At 49.4% G+C, this 20314-nt stretch overlaps 1 protein-coding gene across 2 annotated transcripts in view; it reads left to right on the forward strand.

The window, feature by feature from the left end:
- The first annotated feature begins 203 nt into the window (after window positions 1-203).
- Window positions 204-20314, forward strand: part of SLC27A3 (solute carrier family 27 member 3) — a 28573-nt gene continuing 8462 nt past the window's right edge. The window contains exons 1-7 of one of the 2 annotated variants that reach the window (XM_048509820.1): window positions 204-674; window positions 705-893; window positions 9752-9961; window positions 13297-13455; window positions 14862-14986; window positions 17930-18124; window positions 19503-19593. In XM_048509820.1, coding sequence (XP_048365777.1) covers window positions 368-674; window positions 705-893; window positions 9752-9961; window positions 13297-13455; window positions 14862-14986; window positions 17930-18124; window positions 19503-19593 — 1276 coding nt within the window. In that variant the 5' untranslated portion in view covers window positions 204-367. Of the gene's footprint in view, window positions 894-9751; window positions 9962-13296; window positions 13456-14861; window positions 14987-17929; window positions 18125-19502; window positions 19594-20314 lie in introns of both variants that reach the window. The other variant, XM_048509813.1, reaches the window with a different exon arrangement.

A 20314-nucleotide genomic window follows, 5' to 3' on the forward strand; every position in this document is an offset into this window, starting at 1 on the left:
CAGCCGCCTTGAGTCTCCTCACTGGACAGAAAGGCATCCATTCCAAACTCCTCTCCTCTCCTCCTCTGGACGCTCTTTTGGGGAGGGGAAGGTGCGCTTGTAGTCCCCAAACTCTCCTCCTTCTCTGAGGCGCAGGGGGGGGCCTCCAGGCTCGCTCTCCCTCCCAGCCGCGGGCCTTTCCTGGCGCGCCCCCGTTCCCCTCTCCGGGCGCAAGGGCGGCCAGGGACACCTCCTCCTCCTCCTCCTCCTCCTCCTCTGCTGCTGCTGCTGCTGAGGAGGAGCAGGAGGAGGAGGTGCCTCCCAGGCCTGGCCTCGCCCATCTCGGGCAGTCGCCGCCGCCGGCCTGCAGGCTCTTTCCTGGGGCGCGATGCTGGCCGTCGGGGGGGCCGTGGCCGCCGTGGCGCTGCTGCTGCTGCTGCTGCTGCTGCTGGTGTCGGTGTCCCGCCCGGCCGCCTGGGCCGAGGTGGCCTTCCTGGCGCGCGCCTGGCGGGGCCGGCGGGAGCTGCTGGGGGAGGCGGGCAGCAGCCTGGCGCAGCGCTGGGGGCGGCTGGCGCGCTCGCGGCCGGAGAAGGTCTTCCTGCGCTTCGAAGGGCGCAGCTTCAGCTACGGCCAGGCCGAGCGGGAGAGCAACCGGGTGGGCCAGGCGCTGCGGGGCTGGCCGGGCGGCCCCGCCGGCGGAGGAGGAGGAGGAGGAGGAGGAGGAGGGGGCGGCCCCCTGCAGCCCGGGCAGACGGTGGCGCTGCTGGTGGGCAACGAGCCCGCCTTCGTGTGGGCCTGGATCGGCCTGGCCAAGCTGGGCGTCCGGGCGGCCTTCCTGGGCACGGCGCTCCGCCGAGGGGCGCTGCTCCACTGCCTGCGCGCTTGCGGCGCCCGGGCGCTCCTGGTGGCGCACGGTGAGTAATGGGGGAGGGGGCACCGGTGGGGCAAGGAAGGGGGCCACAGAAAGGCCCCCTGGGCGGGGGGGGGGGGCAGCACAGCCTCTTCTCCAGCCAAGCCCTTCCTCCCGCAGTGGGCCACTTTCCAGGGGCCACGATGTTTGGCTGCGGTGGGTTTTCCAGGCACTCCTGGTGGCGCAGGGTGAGTAGTGGGGGGGCGCCACCAGTGGGGCAAGGAAGAAGGTCCGTGGGGCACCGAATGATTCTTCAGCAGCCCGGCTTCAACTCCAGCAAGCTCTTCCTCCAGCGACGGGCCACTTTCCAAGTGACATTTGTCTGCAGTGGGTTTTCCGGGCTGCGTGGCCGTGGCCGGGTGGTTTTAGCCCCAGATGTTTCGCCGGGCATCTTTGGCAGATGCATCCCCGTGGCACGTCTTCTCTCCCTGCTTCTACCTGTGGCACAGTTTTGCGCACCGTGCCACAGAGGGACACGCATCTCACCGCGACGTGCCTCTTGAGACGCCGGCCGTAGACGTGAGCCAAGCGTGAGGAGCAGAAACGACCAGATCGTGGCCCGGAAAACCCACAACCGCCAATCAGTTCCAGCAGAGGGGCCACGAGGCACCGGAAAGGCCACGGGATATTCTTCGGCAGCCTGGTCCCTTCTCCGGCCAAGCTTTTCCTGCAGCAGTGGGCCACTTTCCAGGTGCCACAACATTTTGGCTGTGGTGGGCTGTCCAGGCTGCGTGGCCGTGGTCTGGTCATTTTTGCTCCCGATGTTTCGCCTGCATTTACGTCTGGCACCTTCAGATGTCACAGTAAGATGAGTTCCTAACCGTGGTACGGTTTTGTTCCCCCCGGTTCTCTCCGTGGCACAGTTTCTCTCCCCAGTTTTCCCTGTGCCACGGTTTCGCTCACCGTGTCGCAGAGAGAAACGCATCTCTCCGCGACCTGCCCTTGGAGATGCTGGCCGTAGATGCGGGCGAAACGTTGGGAGCAAAAGCAACCAGATCAGGGCCCCACAAGTTTATTCTATTTGCTGACTGTCGTGGGTTTTCTGGGCTGCGTGGTTGTGGTCGGCAGTTTTTGCTCTTAACGTTTTGCCCGCATCTATAGCTGGCACTTTCGGAGACACGGCAGGGCAAGATCTGTTTCTCACCGTGACATGCCTCTGAAGATGCCACCTTGAGCCTCTTTACAGGAAAGGAAGGATGGTGTGGACATACCTTATAACTGGAAGGGGGAAACTCCTGGGTGTGGACAAACCTTATAACTGGAAGGGGGAAAGACTGATCTGTGCTTCATGCAGAAGCTGAATGGGCAGGCAACCGAGTGATTCTGTTCTGATTGTGCACGAAAACAAGACCAGATCCATGAATCATGCAGAGATGCATCGGGCAGCCTGTTCACGTGCACACATGCAAGGGAGTTCCTTGGGAGCGTTGTTTCTTGTGTCTTGCAAGGAAACCTCTTGCCACATTGTGCTCTTATTCTTTCTGATCTACAAATGTGGATCTTTATTTAGGAGGCAATGCAGAGGAATGAACAGTACATCCAGAGCAGCAGTGGCGTAGGAGGTTAAGAGCTCGTGTATCTAATCTGGAGGAACCGGGTTTGATTCCCAGCTCTGCTGCCTGAGCTGTGGAGGCTTATCTGGGGAATTCAGATTAGCCTGTGCACTCCCACACATGCCAGCTGGGTGTCCTTGGGCTAGTCACAGCTTCTGGGAGCTCTCTCAGCCCCACCCACCTCACAGGGTGTTTGTTGTGAGGGGGGAAAGGCAAGGAGATTGTCAGCCCCTTTGAGTCTCCTACAGGAGAGAAAGGGGGGATATAAATCCAAAACTCTTCTTCTTCTCTTCTATTTGAGCTTGTGTGTAGCCGCTGGTAGGTTTAAATTGGAAGCCAATGTACACTTTCTTATCTGTCGGTCCTTTTGGAAATTGGATGCCTGTTCATATTTGGGTGTTACTTGTGGCTGGCATTTGAACCTCCTCTGTTTTCCTTACAGTGCTGAGTTGAATAGTTTTGCTGTACTTTTATCTAAGGACCTTGAGTCAGGCTGAGAATGTTTGTAACAAAGCGTTGCTTTGATTACGTGTTCCTGCATTTCAGGGGGTTGGAATTGATGGCCCTTGGGGTCTCTTCCAACTCTATGATTCTATGAAAGCACATTTAAAAAAATAGAAAAATGCACGTTAAAAAAATAGATAAATGTGGGGTGTAGATTGCACCACTGATTCCAGCTATTTTTCTGTGAAACCTCCAAAAATACGTTGCAACCCGCTCACTAACATCCTGCCCAGTCTGAATATAATTTTCACGCACTCCTACTTTTCTGTGCTTCTGGTTGGGTCTCGGATGTGTGATGAAATTTTCCGTAGTGTCGGGATATCAGATCTGAACGAAGAACTTTTGCAAGGGATGAATTTAGAACTGAATATGCAGCCCAGTTGCAAATCTGTAATGTGTCTCGTTGGGGCAGGTTTGTGTACGATCTGGCGTGTCATCTTTTGGAAGAATGTGAGTGAATATTTTAGCCTGAGCCATTCATTTCAGGAGTTCTGGCACGTGAAGCAGACGCTCTGAGTCTTTGCCCAACTTTATTTATTGGTCTGCATTTCTAGACTCGCTGTGTTATCTTCCAAAAGCAGCAAAACGCTTTCTAAATTCTATTCTAGAATCAAATGCCAGAGGAGGGGGACGACGACTATATAGGTTAGCATTCCCTCCTGCACATCTGGGAATCCTGGTTGTCTTTGGCCGTTTATGCACGCACTACTTACCTCGTGACTGTTTGCTTCGCGGCGAGATTTTCCTGTGGTTTTCTATTTGGACAGGGATTCTCCTCCTGCGAAGGGTCCCTAACCGAGCTACTATTTTGCTCCAGCTCCCCCGCTTTCTCGTGGTTTCTGTGCTACCCCCACTGTCTTTGGTCTAGTGTTAGTTTGCTAGACTTATGTCATGTTCAGGTCAATTTCAAGGCCTGTTGCCCAAGCGATAGAACATCAGCGAAAAAATATATGTATTTAAAGCCCTCCTGATCTTTCTGAAATGGTGACCCGAAGAGTGAGAAGTGGGGAGGTGCTTTGGTGGGCAGGGGAAGCTGGGGAGAAGTGAATCCAAGGAAAGCTGAACCCGCGCTGATCTCCTTTGCTTTCCCTGTGAAGTGAGAGGAAAAATTGCCCTGTAACAGGTTTCTGAATGTGGAGATTCTCTGATCTGAAAGCAGGATGACTTCTGAAGAAGGGGATAATGTGCATAACTGAAGGGAATGTATGCTCAGTGCAAAGGAGACCACAAGTGTATAAATGGCCTCTGTCTCTGTCCTCTCTTTGACTTTCCCTTCTTGCTACACAAGATCTGTGGTCATCTTTGCACCCACCCCATTGCATCCCTCTCTGTTCTTCACCCCAGTTCTCCATACTCCATACATCTAGACTTCTCCCTCAAAGTACTTTTGACATCTATCTGTCTGTCTGTCTGTCTGTCTGTCTGTCTGTCTGTCTGTCTGTCTGTCTGTCTGTCTGTCTGTCTGTCTGTCTGTCTGTCTGTCTGTCTGTCTGTCTATCTATCTATCTATCTACCGTACTTGATATACTGCCTGATCCCCTAGGGCTTTGGGCGGTGTACAAATCAATAACAACAAATCAACAAACCCACAATAAAACAACAAATAACAGTCAAAATCATTCTTAAAAACATTCCAGTAACTCCAAAACCATTACAATCTCAGTAATTTCAGTATTTTGATAGCCCAGTTCAACGGCAATCGCTTATAGATATAATTCCAAAGATGGAATGGAATATAGGGGACGGCACCATCAGTGGCTGGCCTCCCCAAAAGCCCGGCGGAACAACTCTGTCTTGCAGGCCCTGCGGAACTGTTCTAGGTCCCGCAGGGCCCTGATGGTAGGGGGGGAATTGTTCCATCAGATAGGGGCAGAGGTTCTCACAGGTTCCCGAGAGTAGGTTACTAATTATTTGTGTGTGCCGAGAGGGGGTTACTAATTGGGATTTTTGCCTTAGTTACGCCCCTCCTCTCAGCAGTAGCGCGCAGAACTGGAAGCAGTCTAGCAGGTGAGGTGCAATCGGCGTGCGTGGCAGCCCTCCGCTCGCATGCACTCGCTTCCTCACTAAGGACCGGCGCAGCTGCCAAGCGCCCTTGCCACAGCCCCGCCCAGGAATGCCCCGCCCCCGGAATGCCCGGCCACGCCCCCATCATGCCCCGCCCAGCCCCATTGGCGCTACGCCACAGTTTGAATCCCACCACCATGGGAACCTGTTACTAAAATTTTTGGATCCCACCACTGGATAGGGGCCAAGGCACTAAAGGCCCTGGCCCGGGTGGAGGCCAGCCGGATCTAGGAGGGGCCCCGGACCACCAGCAGATTGGCCTCTGCTGAACGTAGAGGGCGAATAGGGACATACGGGGACAGGCGGTCCCCATATTGATTTCATGTTGACATTTTGGCTTTATTTGTAGTCTTGATTGCTTTTACATGCCTTAGTTTGTGCACTCTTTTGTATTAAATCTGCACGTTCAGCAGTTTTATGTAGCCTTGGTATAGCATTGTTTCTATTGCTGCTGTTTCCAGAGGATTATAACAGTAGCAGCTTTGAAGTCTTTCTGGAAAGCAGATAGCAACGGGTTTTATGATAAGGTAGAGGTTAGGCGGCCTGACCTGAATGACCAAGGCTAGCCCAATCTCACCAGATCTCAGAAGCTAAGCAGGGTTAGCCCTGGTTAGTACTTCAGTGGGAGAACACCAAGCAATACCTGGTTTGCTATGCAGAGGCAGACAATGAGAAACCCTTAAAACCCCTATGTGGTCACCTAAACTCTGATGTGACAGCACTTCCCCCACCACAAGAAGTTAGGGGGAAGAAGAAGAAGAAGAGGAGGAGTTTGGATTTATATCCCCCTTTCTCTGCTGCAGGAGACTCAAAGGGGCTGACAATCTCCTTGCCCTTCCCCCCTCACAACAAACACCCTGTGAGGTGGGTGGGGCTGAGAGAGCTCCAAGAAGCTGTGACTAGCCCAAGGTCACCCAGCTGGCGTGTGTGGGAGTGCACAGGCTAATCTGAATTCCCCAGATAAGCCTCCACAGCTCAGGCGGCAGAGCTGGGAATCAAACCCGGTTCCTCCAGATTAGATACACGAGCTCTTAACCTCCTACACCACTGAAGAAAAGTTGGATTTATATCCCCCTTTCTCTCCTGTAAGGAGATTTGAAGGGGCTTACAAACTCCTTTCCCTTCCCCCCCCCCCAACAAACACCCTGTGAGGTGGGTGGGGCTGAGAGAGCTCCGAAGAACTGTGCCTAGCCCAAAGTCACCCAGCTGGCATGTGTTGGAGTGCACAAGCTAATCTAATTTACCAGATAAGCCTCCACAGCTCAAGTGGCAGAGCAAGGAACCAAACCTGGTTCTCCAGATTAGAGTGCACCTGCTCAGTTCTCCTCAGATGCAGATGCTTCCATCTCACAGAGCCTTCTGCCATACCTAGCAGCAATTCGAGCCCTTCTCCTTTTACTCTGCAGCTGCAGCCTCTATCTTTGCCTCCTTTGAGCAGCTGGCTCATTACTCCCATGAAATATTTTCTTTTATAGAAAGAGTCGAATGCTTGTAAGGGCAAGAATGTTCAAAATACTTTCTAAGAACTATGCAATACAACATTTAGCTGTGATAATTCCTGTGAGTACATCTATCCATTCCATTTTTATTCCGTTGGATATGAATCCAGACACTTTTCTTCTATTTTTTTTCCCTGGGTTCAAAATTTCCAGAAAATGCATGCTTCTTTAAGCAGCAGCACGTGTTGGGAATGCACCGGCTAATCTAGTTCCCCAGGTAAGCCTCCCCAGCTCAAGAGGCCGAGCAGAGAATCAGACCCGGCTCTCCAGATTAGAGTGCACCTGGCTCTTAACCACTACACCATGCTGGCTCTCCTGTTCTGGTTGTCCTCTGTTCCTCTGGGTCCCTGGACACGAAACAAATCTGGCCAGAATTCTGGATGACTTGACCTACTGGAGGTATTTGTTTATTTATGAGATTTTGGTTGCCTCTTCCAAGTCCTCCTTTAATTAAAACTATAACTTACCAGTGTGCAAACATCCTCTTTCATGTTAGAGCGCACCTGCTCTTAACCACTAAATTAGAGCGCACCTGCTCTTAACCACTACGCCACTGCTGCTCTGACTGCAACCAGCCTTACACAAAAGCGGAAAGATGTGCACCATGCTGAACAAAGTTTACCAGCAAGGAGGGGAGGGGCCCCCCAGGGGATGGGGGTCAGCATCGATCGGCCCCTCTTGGTCTTTGCCCAGCAAGGGGAACCCAGTTGCCAGAGAAAATAGTAATAAAGATTATTGCTGTACCCATTAAGCAAAGGGGCCTTTTAGAGACATAAGAACATAAGAACTAGCCTGCTGGATCAGACCAGAGTCATACAAACATAAGAACAAGCCAGCTGGATCAGACCAGAGTCCATCTAGTCCAGCCCTCTGCTACTCGCAGTGGCCCACCAGGTGCCTTTGGGAGCTCACCTGCAGGATGTAAAAGCAATGGCCTTCTGCGGCTGTTGCTCCCGATCACCTGGACTGTTAAGGCATTTGCAGCCTCAGATCAAAGAGGATCAAGATTGGTAGCCATAAATCGACTTCTCCTCCATCAATCTGTCCAAGCCCCTTTTAAAGCTATCCAGGTTAGTGGCCATCACCACCTCCTGTGGCAGCATATTCCAAACACCAATCACACGTTGCGTGAAGAAGCGTTTCCTTTTATTAGTCCTAATTCTCCCCCCCCCAGCATTTTCAATGGATGCCCCCTGGTTTTAGTATTGTGAGAAAGAGAGAAAAATTTCTCTCTGTCAACATTTTCGTTCCCATGCATAATTTTATAGACTTCAATCACATCCCCCCTCAGATGTCTCCTCTCCAAAGAGTCCCAAACGCTGCAGCCTCTCCTCATAAGGAAGGTGCTCCAGTCCCTCAATCATCCTCATTGCCCTTCTCTGCACTTTTTCTATCTCTTCGATATCCTTTCTGAGATGTGGCGACCAGAACTGAACACAGTACTCCAAGTGCGGTCGCACCACGGCTTTATATAAGGGCGTGACAATCCTAAAGGGCGTGACAATCCTAAAGACAAGCCAAAGATGCGTCTCTGGATGGACGATTGTGGCTGGCGGCTACTGGAATCCTACCCCTGGGGGGAGGGGGGGAATTGGTTTGTCTTTCGCTCTTAGCCAAGTGGGGAAAGTAGGTTAACTGCCTGAAAGCCGCCAAATGAAAGAAAGGACGGTTGGGGCCGTGCCAGCACGGAGGGAGAGGACTTTTTCTCTCCCCTTCAGAATAGCTAAAAGGTTTTGCGACTTCCTGGTCACGCTGCCAACGACTTGGCTGGCAGGCAGAGAAAAGGGGTTTGGTGTGCAGAAAGTCACGGAAGGTTGTTTTCGGGAGTTAGCTGGCGAGAAGAAATTTGAGGGGAGGGAAACCTACCTCTGGGCGCCCCGCGTCGGGCAGAGGCAGCCGGACACAACTGCTCCCTTTGTGCCGTAGTGGTGCTCACCTCATACAGCTGACGGGCTTTCCTGCCAAATCTCATTCCCAAGATCCTGCTTGCTTTAGCGCGGAGTTAATTTTCCCCATGCAACGTGCTGGACGAAAAGGATTTTACGCCGTTTCCTGAGGGGTTTTACTAGTAAGCCAGATAGAGACCTAGGGATTGACACTTTTACTCTATCATGTCCCTTTGATGTTAGACTGATTCAGGGATTTCCTTCCTTCCGGCTCTCGCTCCTCCGCTCTTCTTCTTGATCTCAAACCAGTGGTGGGATCCAAAACTTTTAGTAACAGGTTCCCATGGTGGTTGGATTCAAACTGTGGCGTAGCGCCAATGGGGCTGGGGAGAGGACGCATGGCCGGAAGTGGCCGGGCATGACGAAGTAGCGGGGCATTCCTAGGCAGGGCTGTGGCAAGGGCGCAGCCAACGCTCGCACCAGTCCTCGAAGCCGAGAAAGCAGATACGCGCAGGCGCAGGCTGCCACGCACGCTGATGCCCCTCCTGCTAGACTGCTTCAAGTTCTGCGTGCTACTGCGGAGAGGAGGGGCGTAACTGAGGCAAAAATCATGTGGCAAAATCACCAATTAGTAACCCCCTCTCAGCACACACAAACAATTAGTCACCTACTCTCGGGAACCTGTGAGAACCTGCTGGATCCCACCTCTGTCTCAAACCTTCCTGCTGCACCATGTGCGTAGAGAGGATGGATGCTGAGTGCCTCCATTCCCATCCGGCTAGATTAGATTAGTGAACTTATCTATCTACCTTTCTATCCAGAATGGAGTTCACTAATAAATACTCTTTTTATTAGAGTGGAAACTACAAACGACGCCGACTTTTCTTTGTGCCAAAGCTCACACGCGTGTTCTGCAGTGCCCCAGCCTCCACGCACTCTGCTTGTAATGCAAAGGTGTAATCTTTCTGAGGAGATTATCCAACACAAAGAAGAAGAAGAAGAGTTTGGATTTATATCCCCCCCTTTCTCTCCTGCAGGAGACTCAAAGGGGCTGACAATCTCCTTGCCCTTCCCCCCTCACAACAAACACCCTGTGAGGTAGGTGGGGCTGAGAGAGCTCCGAGAAGCTGTGACTAGCCCAAGGTCACCCAGCTGGCGTGTGTGGGAGTGCACAGGCTAATCTGATTTCCCCAGATAAGCCTCCACAGCTCAGGCGGCAGAGCTGGGAATCAAACCCGGTTCCTCCAAATTAGATATACGAGCTCTTAACCTCCTACGCCACTGCTGCTCTGGGTGCCGTCTTCACTGTTTGAAACGAGTCCTGTTGTTTACTGGCTCCGCTTTATGTCTCTGCAGATCTTTTTGAGGCTGTGGAACCCATCCTCCCGAACTTGCAGGAAATGGGCATCGCGGTCTGGGCGTTGGGGAAGGGGCCCTACCCTCCTGAGGTGACCAGCCTGGACGATCTTCTGGAAGAGGCGTCTGATGAGCCAGTTCCCTACGATCTCGCCACCCCCAGGGATCTGTCTGACACTTGTCTGTACATCTTCACCTCCGGGACCACAGGTATGCATCTTATGCACCTGCCAGTTGACCAGAAATAACCCTCTTGGCCAAGGTCCATTCTCTGCTCCATTATGCATGGAATGTGTGCTGCAGGCAGGCATAAGATAGGGTGTAACCTGACAAACCAGAGTCAAGGTGGGCGGCACGTGAGGGGTGGTCAACCAATCTGGAGTGAGGGCAGGCAGCGGGCAAAGGTGTAGTCATAACCAGTCCAGAATTAAAGCACAGCTAGGAGATCCGGCAGGTAGGTTGAGAGCTGGAGGTCGAAGGGAGACCTGGCACGTGGAGTTTACCAGGAAGGAACACTCGTTACACTCTGGCAGAATCAAGCCCAAGGCAGGGTTTATTTACAAAGTCTTGGCTAGTGAGGCTGGGGTCCTGCAAAGGCTCAGTCGTCCTCAGATGCAGATGCCTCCATCTCACAGAGCCTTCTGCCATACCTGGCAGCAATTCGAGCACTTCTCCTTTTACTCTGCAGCTGCAGCCTCTATCTTTGCCTCCTTTGAGCAGCTGGCTCATTACTCGGCTCTTTGGAGATTCCTGATGGCCCTTCCAGCTGCACGGCATCAGGCTGGCCTTGGCTTACAAGAAGGGGCTTTGAGCTGGCTCTGCCACCTGCATTTCCTCGCGAGGAGCCAACTCTGAATGTACAGTGTCTTCAGGCTCTACATCAGAGTCCTCAGTGCCCAGGGGCTGGCTTGTGACAGATTTCTTTTTTCGGGGCTCTTCATTGTGCAGTGGAGTTGTAGTCGAGTCTCCTCATATTTCTCTGTTTACACGTGAGGAGGCATCCCACTGCCTGCTGAAGTCTCCCAGGTCTCTGTTGTCGAACTACTTTTCCTGATTCTCTTAATTCCGCCCATCTTCTCACCCTTAAAGGCACACATCTTCTCACCCTTAAAGGCACACATCTCCTTCTCACCCTTAAAGGCACACATCTCATCACACCTAGCAGTCACAAAATTGTCGGCTTTGTTAAAGTCCTTTAAATTGTTGTTACATCAATATTTCTGTTATTGCTGTTGGATTGATATTGTAGCCTCTTTCCAAAACAGGCCCCACAAATGAAAGCCTGGAAGGAGATAAAGGCTTGTTATTTCTACATTTCTTGGTATTTCTATATTCCTGTATTAGATCTATCATTATTTTTGATAGATCTAATATGGTACAAATGCTTAAAGTTGAACTAAAGTTTTAAAATCCCTCCCGATGATCGGGGAGGGCAGAAGTAGAGCAGAGAAGGCAAGGTGGATCAAAAAAGCCTGCACCAAAAAAATAATGCAGGGGCATATCTTTTGACTTCCCTCCTGGCATCTTTCTCGGCGCGCCTCTCTACACCGAATCGTTATTTAAATTCTGTTTGCTTCTTTAAAACATTTATAAGCCTCCCTTTCTGCCAGACAACCGGGACCCAAGGTTTGTTTTAATTTTGGCTGTCACAAAACCACAGGCTGTTGCAAATTTTATAAGCACAAAACTGCGATCAAAGAGCGAACGTTGTCGCTTGAATGTGTAGATAATCAGGATGCAGGTAAGCAAATTCCCATAACTCTCAAAGCAGCTTTCTACAATAAGCGATTCTGTTTCAGGGAACCACATCCTCCTAAATACCTCTGATTTAGAAGAAGAAGAAGAAGAAGAGTTTGGATTTATATCCCCCCCTTTCTCTCCTGCAGGAGACTCAATCTCCTTGCCCTTCCCCCCTCACAACAAACACCCTGTGAGGTGGGTGGGGCTGAGAGAGCTCCGAGAAGCTGTGACTAGCCCAAGGTCACCCAGCTGGCATGTGTGGGAGTGCACAGGCTAATCTGAATTCCCCAGATAAGCCTCCACAGCTCAGGCGGCAGAGCGCGGAATCAAACCCGGTTCCTCCAGATTAGATACATGAGCTCTTAACCTCCTACGCCACTGCTGCTCCTTTTAATTTAATTTAATTTTTTTATTTTTGGCCTGTAGCAACCAGCTAGAATCCCTGTGAAGAAAAGTGTGGTGTAGTGTGGTATAATGGTTAAAGCTTTGGGCTAGATCCAGGAGACCCGAGTTTGAATCCCCATTCTACCACAGACCTTGTTAGCCGAGTTGGTGCCAGCTGTGGTCTCCCAGTCTACCCAGCCTCCCCAGTAGTTGTGAGGATGAACAAGGGAAGGGAGACCCATGCTTATCACCTTGACAGCCTTTATTTATTTGCTCATTTATTTATCTCTCACTTTTCTTTCCAATGGCTGTCCAAAGCAGGACAAGGCAGAGGTTGAATTTATCTCTATTTGACAACTCCGCTATAAGTTACCTCTGAAAGAGACAGGGATTTAATTCTTGGTTGGTTCTCTGATTCAGAAGAAAAAGGGCAAAGCGTCATTCTCAGTCCCCACATTTAATAACAGCACCAAGCATTTGTGTAGCATCTCTGTGTGTTCAGGGAGCTTTACATCCTTGCAACCGCCCTATAAGGTAGGAGGAGGAGAAGAAGGTTGGATTTATATCCCCCTTTTCCTGTAGGAGACTCATCCCTTTCCTGAGGGAAAGGAGACTCATCCCTTTCCTGAGACTCATCCCTTTCCTGAGACTCATCCCTATCCCCCCTTTCCTGTAGGAGACTTTCCTGTAGGCTTACAATCTCCTTTCCCTCCCCCCCACCCCCCCCACAACAAATACCCTGTGAGGTAGGAGGGGCTGAAAGAGCTCCGAGAAGCTGTGACTAGCCCAAGGTCACCCAGCTGGCTTGTGTTGGAGTGCACAGGCTAATCTGAATTCCCCAAATAAGCCTCCACAGCTCAAGTGGCAGAGCGGGAAATCAAACCCAGTTCGTCCAGATTAGAGTACACCTGCTCTTAACTACTACGTCACTGCTGCATAATGAGAGCATCATTATCCCCATATTGAGGTGGTGGCTGAAAGAGGCATCAAGTCTGAGCAGCAGTGGCGTAGGAGGTTAAGAGCTCGTGTATCTAATCTGGAGGAACCGGGTTTGATTCCCAGCTCTGCCACCTGAGCTGTGGAGGCTTATCTGGGGAATTCAGGTTAGCCTGTGCACTCCCACACATGCCAGCTGGGTGACCTTGGGCTAGTCACAGCTTCTCGGAGCTCTCTCAGCCCCACCTACCTCACAGGGTGTTTGTTGTGAGGGGGGAAGGGCAAGGAGATTGTCAGCCCCTTTGAGTCTCCTGCAGGAGAGAAAGGGGGGATATAAATCCAAACTCTTCTTCTTCTTCCTCCTCCTCCCGCCCCCTCCTCTTCCTTGGTCCTTCAGCTTCCGAAATTCTGGATTTGTGGGGCAAAGAAGGAAGGCAGGAAACAGACGGCTTTTGTTTCATCGGAGGGGTCTTTCTCGTTTCCAGGACTCCCCAAGGCCGCCCGCGTCAGCCACATGAAATGCATCCTGTGCTTAAAGTTCTACCATCTGGTCGGCGGGACCAGCTCCGATGTGATCTACGTGGCCCTGCCCCTCTACCACTTGGCGGGGGCTCTGCTGGGGATTGTCGGTACTTTTGGACTGGGTAAGCTCGGCGCTGGTGCTGGAACAATCTGGTTCTCAGGAGTTGGGGTGTGTAGCTGTTTGTTTGCAGGCAAAAGAGACCACAAGGGGGCGCCTCAGTCCCATTTTTCAGGCTTGAATTCTACGACTGGGGTCTCCAGCTTTTTTTAACCTGTGGGCACCTTTCCGATTCAGACCCGGTATGATACACACAGCCACAAAATGGCTGCCGCAGCTTCCTTTCCGTCACACAGTGAAGATCCTTGTCCTGTGCTGCCAAAGAAGAAGAAGAGGAGGAGTTTGGATTTATATCCCCCCTTTCTCTCCTGCAGGAGACTCAAAGGGGCTTACAATCCTTCTGTTCCTACCCCCCTGCGGCAATGCCCTGTAAATTGAAGTGGAGACTGAGATAGCTCCGAGAAGCCGTGACTAGCCCAAGGTCACCCAGCTGGCGTGTGTGGGAGTGCCCAGGCTAATCTGAATTCCCCAGATAAGCCTCCACAGCTCAAGCGGCAGAGCTGGGAATCAAACCCGGTTCCTCCAGATTAGATACACAAGCTCTTAACCTCCTACGCCACTGCTGCTCCAAAGCAGTGTTTTTAAAATTCGGCATTGCCAATCCAACCTCCACTGGACAATTAGAAGCCTTACTGGTCAAAAGGTGTCCCTGGCCCTACATACTTCCCTTTTTATAAAATATAATTTTTATTTTCTCAAACAAACAAAACATACAAACACAAAGAAAACACAACGGTGCTACCCTTCCGCACATGCAGAATAATGCACTTTCAATCCACTTCCACAATTGTTTGCAAGAGGATTTTGCTCTTCCGCACAGTAAAATCCAGCTGCAAAGTGAATCGAAAGTGGATTGAAAGTGCATTACTCTGCATGTGCGGAAGGGGCCTAGGTTGTGTTATCGTAAACTGTATGTCAATTTTTTCTTGTGTTCCTTTTTGCATTTTTTAACTTTTATTTTGTATTAATATAATGGTAGATGCGAAAGTATATACGGTTTCTTCCTGTTGGGAAAATTAAAAAAATAATTACGAGCTAAGGGGGTTGGACTAGAGAGCCTGTATGGTCCCTCCCAACTTTATGGCCCCTTCCACACATGCAGAATAATGCACTTTCAATCCACTTACAAATGCACTTTGCAGCTGCATTTCACTGTGTGGAATAGCAAAATCCACTTGCAAACAATTGTGACGGTGGATTGAAAGTTCATTATTCTGCATGCACGGAAGGGGCCTATGATTCTATTTGTGAGCAAGAGAGAAGAGCCGGTCTTTTTGCAGGCACAAGGACTAGAAACATTCCCTTTAAAAACGAAATTAAAAGTGGAGTTCTCTGGGTGCGGCAGGATGAGAACCGGCAGGCTGGCCATCTGGGATCCTTTGTCTTGAGCAGGGCTCTGTCTCTCGCCAGGTGCTACTTGCGTACTGAAGAAGAAGTTCTCCGCCCGCCAGTTTTGGCCCGACTGCCGGCTCTATGGCGTGACCGTGTTCCAGTACATCGGAGAGCTTTGCCGCTACCTTGTCAACCAGCCTCAGGTGAGCACCGGGACTGGGTGGGATGACCTTGGGAACTTCCCTGGAGCATTGTTTGGCATCATCTGTGTCAGCTTTAAACTGCCAGCAAAGCCTGTCCTGTTTCCTATAATTCCAAGTGTTCCTTTGTTCCTCTGGCTCAGCATGTCCTGCTAGCTTTCCTGCAGTTTTAAAATTGCTGGTGCTTTTGTTTGGTGGCAGAATTGCTGTTATCTCTCTCTCTCTCTCTCTCTCTCTCTCTCTCTCTCCCTCTCTCTCTCTCTCTCTCTCTCCATCCATCCATCCATCCATCCATCCATCCATCCATCCATCCATCCATCCATCCATCCATCCATCCATCCATCCATCCATCCATCCATCCATCCATCCATCCATCCATCCATCCATCCATCCATCCATCCGTCCATCCATCCATCCATCCATCCATCCATCCATCCATCCATCCATCCATCCATCCATCCATCCATCCATCCATCCATCCATCCATCCATCCATCCATCCATCCATCTATCTATCTATCTATCTATCTATCTATCTATCTATCTATCTATCTATCTATCTATCTATCTATCTATCTATCTATCTATCATCTGTTAAATTTATAGGCCGCCTCACCCCCCGAAGGGCTCGAGGCGGCTCACAATATGGCTGTTCTCTGAGACAGCAGATCAATACAACATAAAACTTAAATCCATTAAAAACTTAAGCAGCAGTTACTAACATTAAATAGATTAAAATAACAGAAGTTGTTTAAAAACAGGCGCCCGATCTAAAGGCCAAAAAAAAGGGGGAGGGAGTAGGCAGGGCCCAAGATGGAATCAGGGCCCAACCAACGAGGCAACCCTCAGTGTCCAGTGGTGGGCGGTGGGACCCATGATAGCCCTCCAAAGGCCGATTAAGGGACTAGCTCCGATCTTACAGACCCTCTGGAACTCACCAAGGTCCCATGGAGATTCGGGATAGCTGTTAGGTTGCAGCTGGCATATGGTTTCAAGGCAAAAGACGTTTAGATGTGGTTTGCCATTTCCTGCCTCTGCAAAACTACCCTAGGCTGTCTCCTTTCCAAGGACTATCCAGGGCTGACCCTACTTAGCTTCTGGGATGTAAGGAGTTCAGGCTAGCCTGGCCCGTCCTGGTCAAAGCAAGCGACATGCAGAGGTGTTCTGCCATTGCCTGCCTCTCCGTAGCAACCCTGGACTTCCTCAAGTTCTCCCAAGTACCAACTAGGGCTGACTCGATTTAGTTTCTGAGATATGATCAGGTTAGCCAGGGCTATTCTGGCCATTTCTGATTGCTCTTCAGCGTGCTTTTACAGTTTTGTCTTCCTATCCTTAAATGCCCCTGTTGTGGCAGAAAAGTGGCGTGTGTCTTTTTTAGAAACAAAACATCCTCATACACAAAAACAAATAAATGCCAGAGGCCCAGAAAACCAGAGTTGACTTCACATGATGCTCTTATGCTCACATGATTCTCCAGTAAAATGTTCCAGAAGGGCGGGGCCACCACAAAAAAGGCATTCTCCTCAGTTGTCACCCATCTTGCTTTTTAAAGTTTTTTTTAATTTAAGTATCTTTATTTGTGCAAAAGAGAAAAAAATAAGACATAAGTATTACAAATCAGTATTCATTAAGAAGAAAAATTACAATTCGTGGTAATAGTATTATATCATCAAAACTTCGTCTTCCTTTCTAACATTAAACATTAAAAAGAAATGAAAATACAGAAACTATCTCAATACAGAAGAAAGACAGAAAGACACAGAAAAAGAGAAGTTATTATATAAAGAATAACATTTTGTTATATCTTAGATACTTAATTTTTATGTTATTTTCTTATATTTAACTTCCAGCTGACTACACCATTAATTTTACCTATTACAACTTATAATATTTACTCTAATATTCATCTTATTATTTATTTGTCTGTCTGTCTGTCTGTCTGTCTGTTTGTTTGTTTGTTTGTTTATTTATTTATTGGATTTTAAACCGCCCATCCCCGAAGGGCTCTGGGCAGCGTATTCTATATTGTTAATCTATCATTTATACTATATTCTGAAGAAGCCTTATCCTCTATTAATTTTCTAATTTCTAACGTACATATATTCCAAATCTGTTTTAATTTATCTTCACGATTTTTTATTAGCCATGCTTTTAAAGGTTGACACAAAAAGTACATGTGTCTTTTCTTTTTTCTAATAATATGTTTATTCCACAGGTTTTCATAGTATTTACAATAGTTAATTTGACATGTGAAATTACAAGGATAGAAATAGTAATTTAGTAAGAGATACAGTATTGAGTAAAGAGTATATTATAGGTGCATAAGACAGAAAAGTGCAGTTACAAATCTTTGGGGACTTCCCCCCATCTAATACAATTTGATGTTCTAAACTATAGAAAAATCGGTAAGTAGAAGAAGAAGAGTTGGATTTACATCCCCCCGTTCTCTCCTGTAAGAAGACTCAAAGGGGCTTACAAACTCCTTTCCCTTCTTCCTCACAACAAACACCCTGTGAGGTAGGCGGGGCTAACAGAGCTCAGAAGAACTGACTAGCCCAAGGTCACCCACCTGGCGTGTGTTGGGAGTCCACAGGCTAATTTGAATTCCCCAGATGAGCCTCCACAGCTCAAGAGGCAGAGCGGGGAATCAACCCCAGTTCCTCCAGATTACAGTACATCTGCTCTTAACCACTATGCCACTGTTGCTAAGTAGGTGACATAGACTCACTTCAAACGGATATGTTAATTGCAGTAATTCATTAAGCAAAGAAATCACAATTCTCCTGTTTTCCTAAGATTTTTCATATATTATGAAGTACGTCTGTCTTTTCAATACCTTTCTCAGACAACTGAAACTTCCAACATTCATCACTTCCAACCACGCCCAGAGACCAATCGGCCAGTTCCATTCTTGGTCTCAACTCGCCTTTCTCCTTCCTTCTTTCAGACTCCCGAAGACCGGGACCACAGCTTGCGCATGGCGGTGGGCAGCGGACTACGCGCGGACGTCTGGCGCGAGTTCCTCCGCCGCTTTGGGGACATGCGGATCATGGAAACATATGGGATGACGGAGGGCAGCGTGACCTTCTTCAACTTCACGGGGACCGTGGGAGCCGTGGGGCGAGCGTCTTGGCTTTATAAGGTGAGAATCGAGTCGGAGAGGGCAAGAAGACCACAGGACTTGAGTTGGGGGGGGCATGTTGAGTGGCAGGAGATCGGTCATCTGCTAAGGATGCCAACCTCCAGGTGGAACCTGGGAATCCCACAGAATTACAGTTGATCTATGAACTAATGAACTAAATAAAACTGCAAGGATTGTCATGCCCTTATATAAAGCCGTGGTGCGACCACACTTGGAGTACTGTGTTCAGTTCTGGTCGCCACATCTCAAAAAGGATATCGAAGAGATAGAAAAAGTGCAGAGAAGGGCAACGAGGATGATTGAGGGACTGGAGCACCTTCCTTATGAGGAGAGGCTGCAGCGTTTGGGACTCTTTAGTTTGGAGAGGAGACGTCTGAGGGGGGATATGATTGAAGTCTATAAAATTATGCATGGGGTAGAAAACGTTGACAGAGAGAAATTTTTCTTTCTTTCTCACAAAACTAGAACCAGGGGGCATCCATTGAAAATGCTGGGGGGAAGAATTAGGACTAATAAAACACTTCTTCACGCAACGTGTGATTGGTGTTTGCAATATGCTGCCACAGGAGGTGGTGATGGCCACTCACCTGGATAGCTTTAAAAAGGGCTTGGACAGATTTATGGAGGAGAAGTCGATCGATGGCTACCAATCTTGATCCTCCTTGATCTCAGATTGCAAATGCCTCAGCAGACCAGGTGCTCGGGAGCAGCAGCAGCAGAAGGCCATTGCTTTCACATCCTGCATGTGAGCTCCCAAAGGCACCTGGTGAGCCACTGCGAGTAGTAGAGTGCTGGACTAGATGGACTCTGGTCTGATCCAGCAGGCTAGTTCTTATGTTCTTATGTTCTTAACTACAAAGCTAAATTCCCCTGGAGAAAATGACTGCTTTGGAGGCTGGCATTATATTTCACTTCTGGAAAGAGCCAGGGGTGTCCTCCCCAGGCTCCACCCCCAAATTTCGGAGAGTTCCCAATTTGGCAACACTCCCCCATCCCTGGCTGGTGACCTGGTTGGGGGCTTGTAGACTGAAGAAGAAGAGTTGGATTTATATCCCCCCTTTCTCTCCTGCAAGGAGACTCAAAGGGGCCAACAAACATTATAAACAAAAATCAAGATGCCGCCAAATAGTTTTTCAGACATAGATACAAACACCAACATGTGGTCATGCGACACACAGGCAAATAATAAAAGGTACTGCCTCTGAGCATATGCAAAGCACATTTCCGCTCTGCCACCAAGGAGGAACCACACGGGAATACATACCTGGGATTAAGGAGTGGGGCTTCCATATCACGGAGCACTGTGTTTCTGTTGGCCTTGGCCCCAGACCCTGTTCTTTTCCCAAAAGTGCTTGATTCTCACCTCTGTCCCTTGCAGCGTTTGTTTCCATTCGAGTTGCTTCGGTATGACGTCCTGCAGAGCACTCCACTAAGAGACAAGGCCGGCCGATGCCAGCGCGTGGAAACAGGTGAGCGTGTTTTCGCTTTGGGGTCATTCTGATCAGAGGAAGAAGAAGAGTTTGGACCAGAGGTGGGATCCAGCAGGTTCTCACCAGTTCCCGAGAGTGGGTTACTAGTTATTTGTGTGTGCCGAGAGGGGGTTACTAATTGGGTCCGCTTTTCCGTTAGAAATCCCATTAGGTCCAAAAATCATAAAGTCCTGTTGTTTCCTTTGTGGCTGGTTAGCGAAGGTAGAAAGCGGGTTAATTCTCCCTGTTGGGCTGTTTTAAAAACATGTTTTAGAAATATGGTAAAGTTCCTTGTTTGAGGAAAGTATCCTTTTTTTGATTTCTAGAAACAAAATGAAGTATTTGAAAGTATTAAGTATTTGACAGGCTGTCAATTAGAGAAGTAGTTGTTTCTGTTGGCAGTAGACGATAGGACTTGCTAGAATGAGTTTAAATTATGGACAGAAAGATACCAGCTGGAAATTAGGAACTTTTTTTTTACAGTAAGAGTTTTTTTACAGTAACAGAGAAATTATTAATGCCCCGCCCCGGAATGCCCGGCCACGCCCCCGTCGTGCCCCGCCCAGCCCCACTGGCGCTACGCCACTGTTTGAATCCCACCACCATGGGAACCTGTTACTAAAATTTTTGGATCCCACCACTGGTTTGGACGTATACCCTGCTTTTCTCTTTTCCCAGTTCACCTGATAAGAGTCTGTCATTCCTGTGGAGGAGTGGGGAA

This window comes from Sphaerodactylus townsendi, linkage group LG01, assembly GCF_021028975.2.
Source record: "Sphaerodactylus townsendi isolate TG3544 linkage group LG01, MPM_Stown_v2.3, whole genome shotgun sequence".
Lineage (NCBI taxonomy): Eukaryota > Metazoa > Chordata > Lepidosauria > Squamata > Sphaerodactylidae > Sphaerodactylus > Sphaerodactylus townsendi.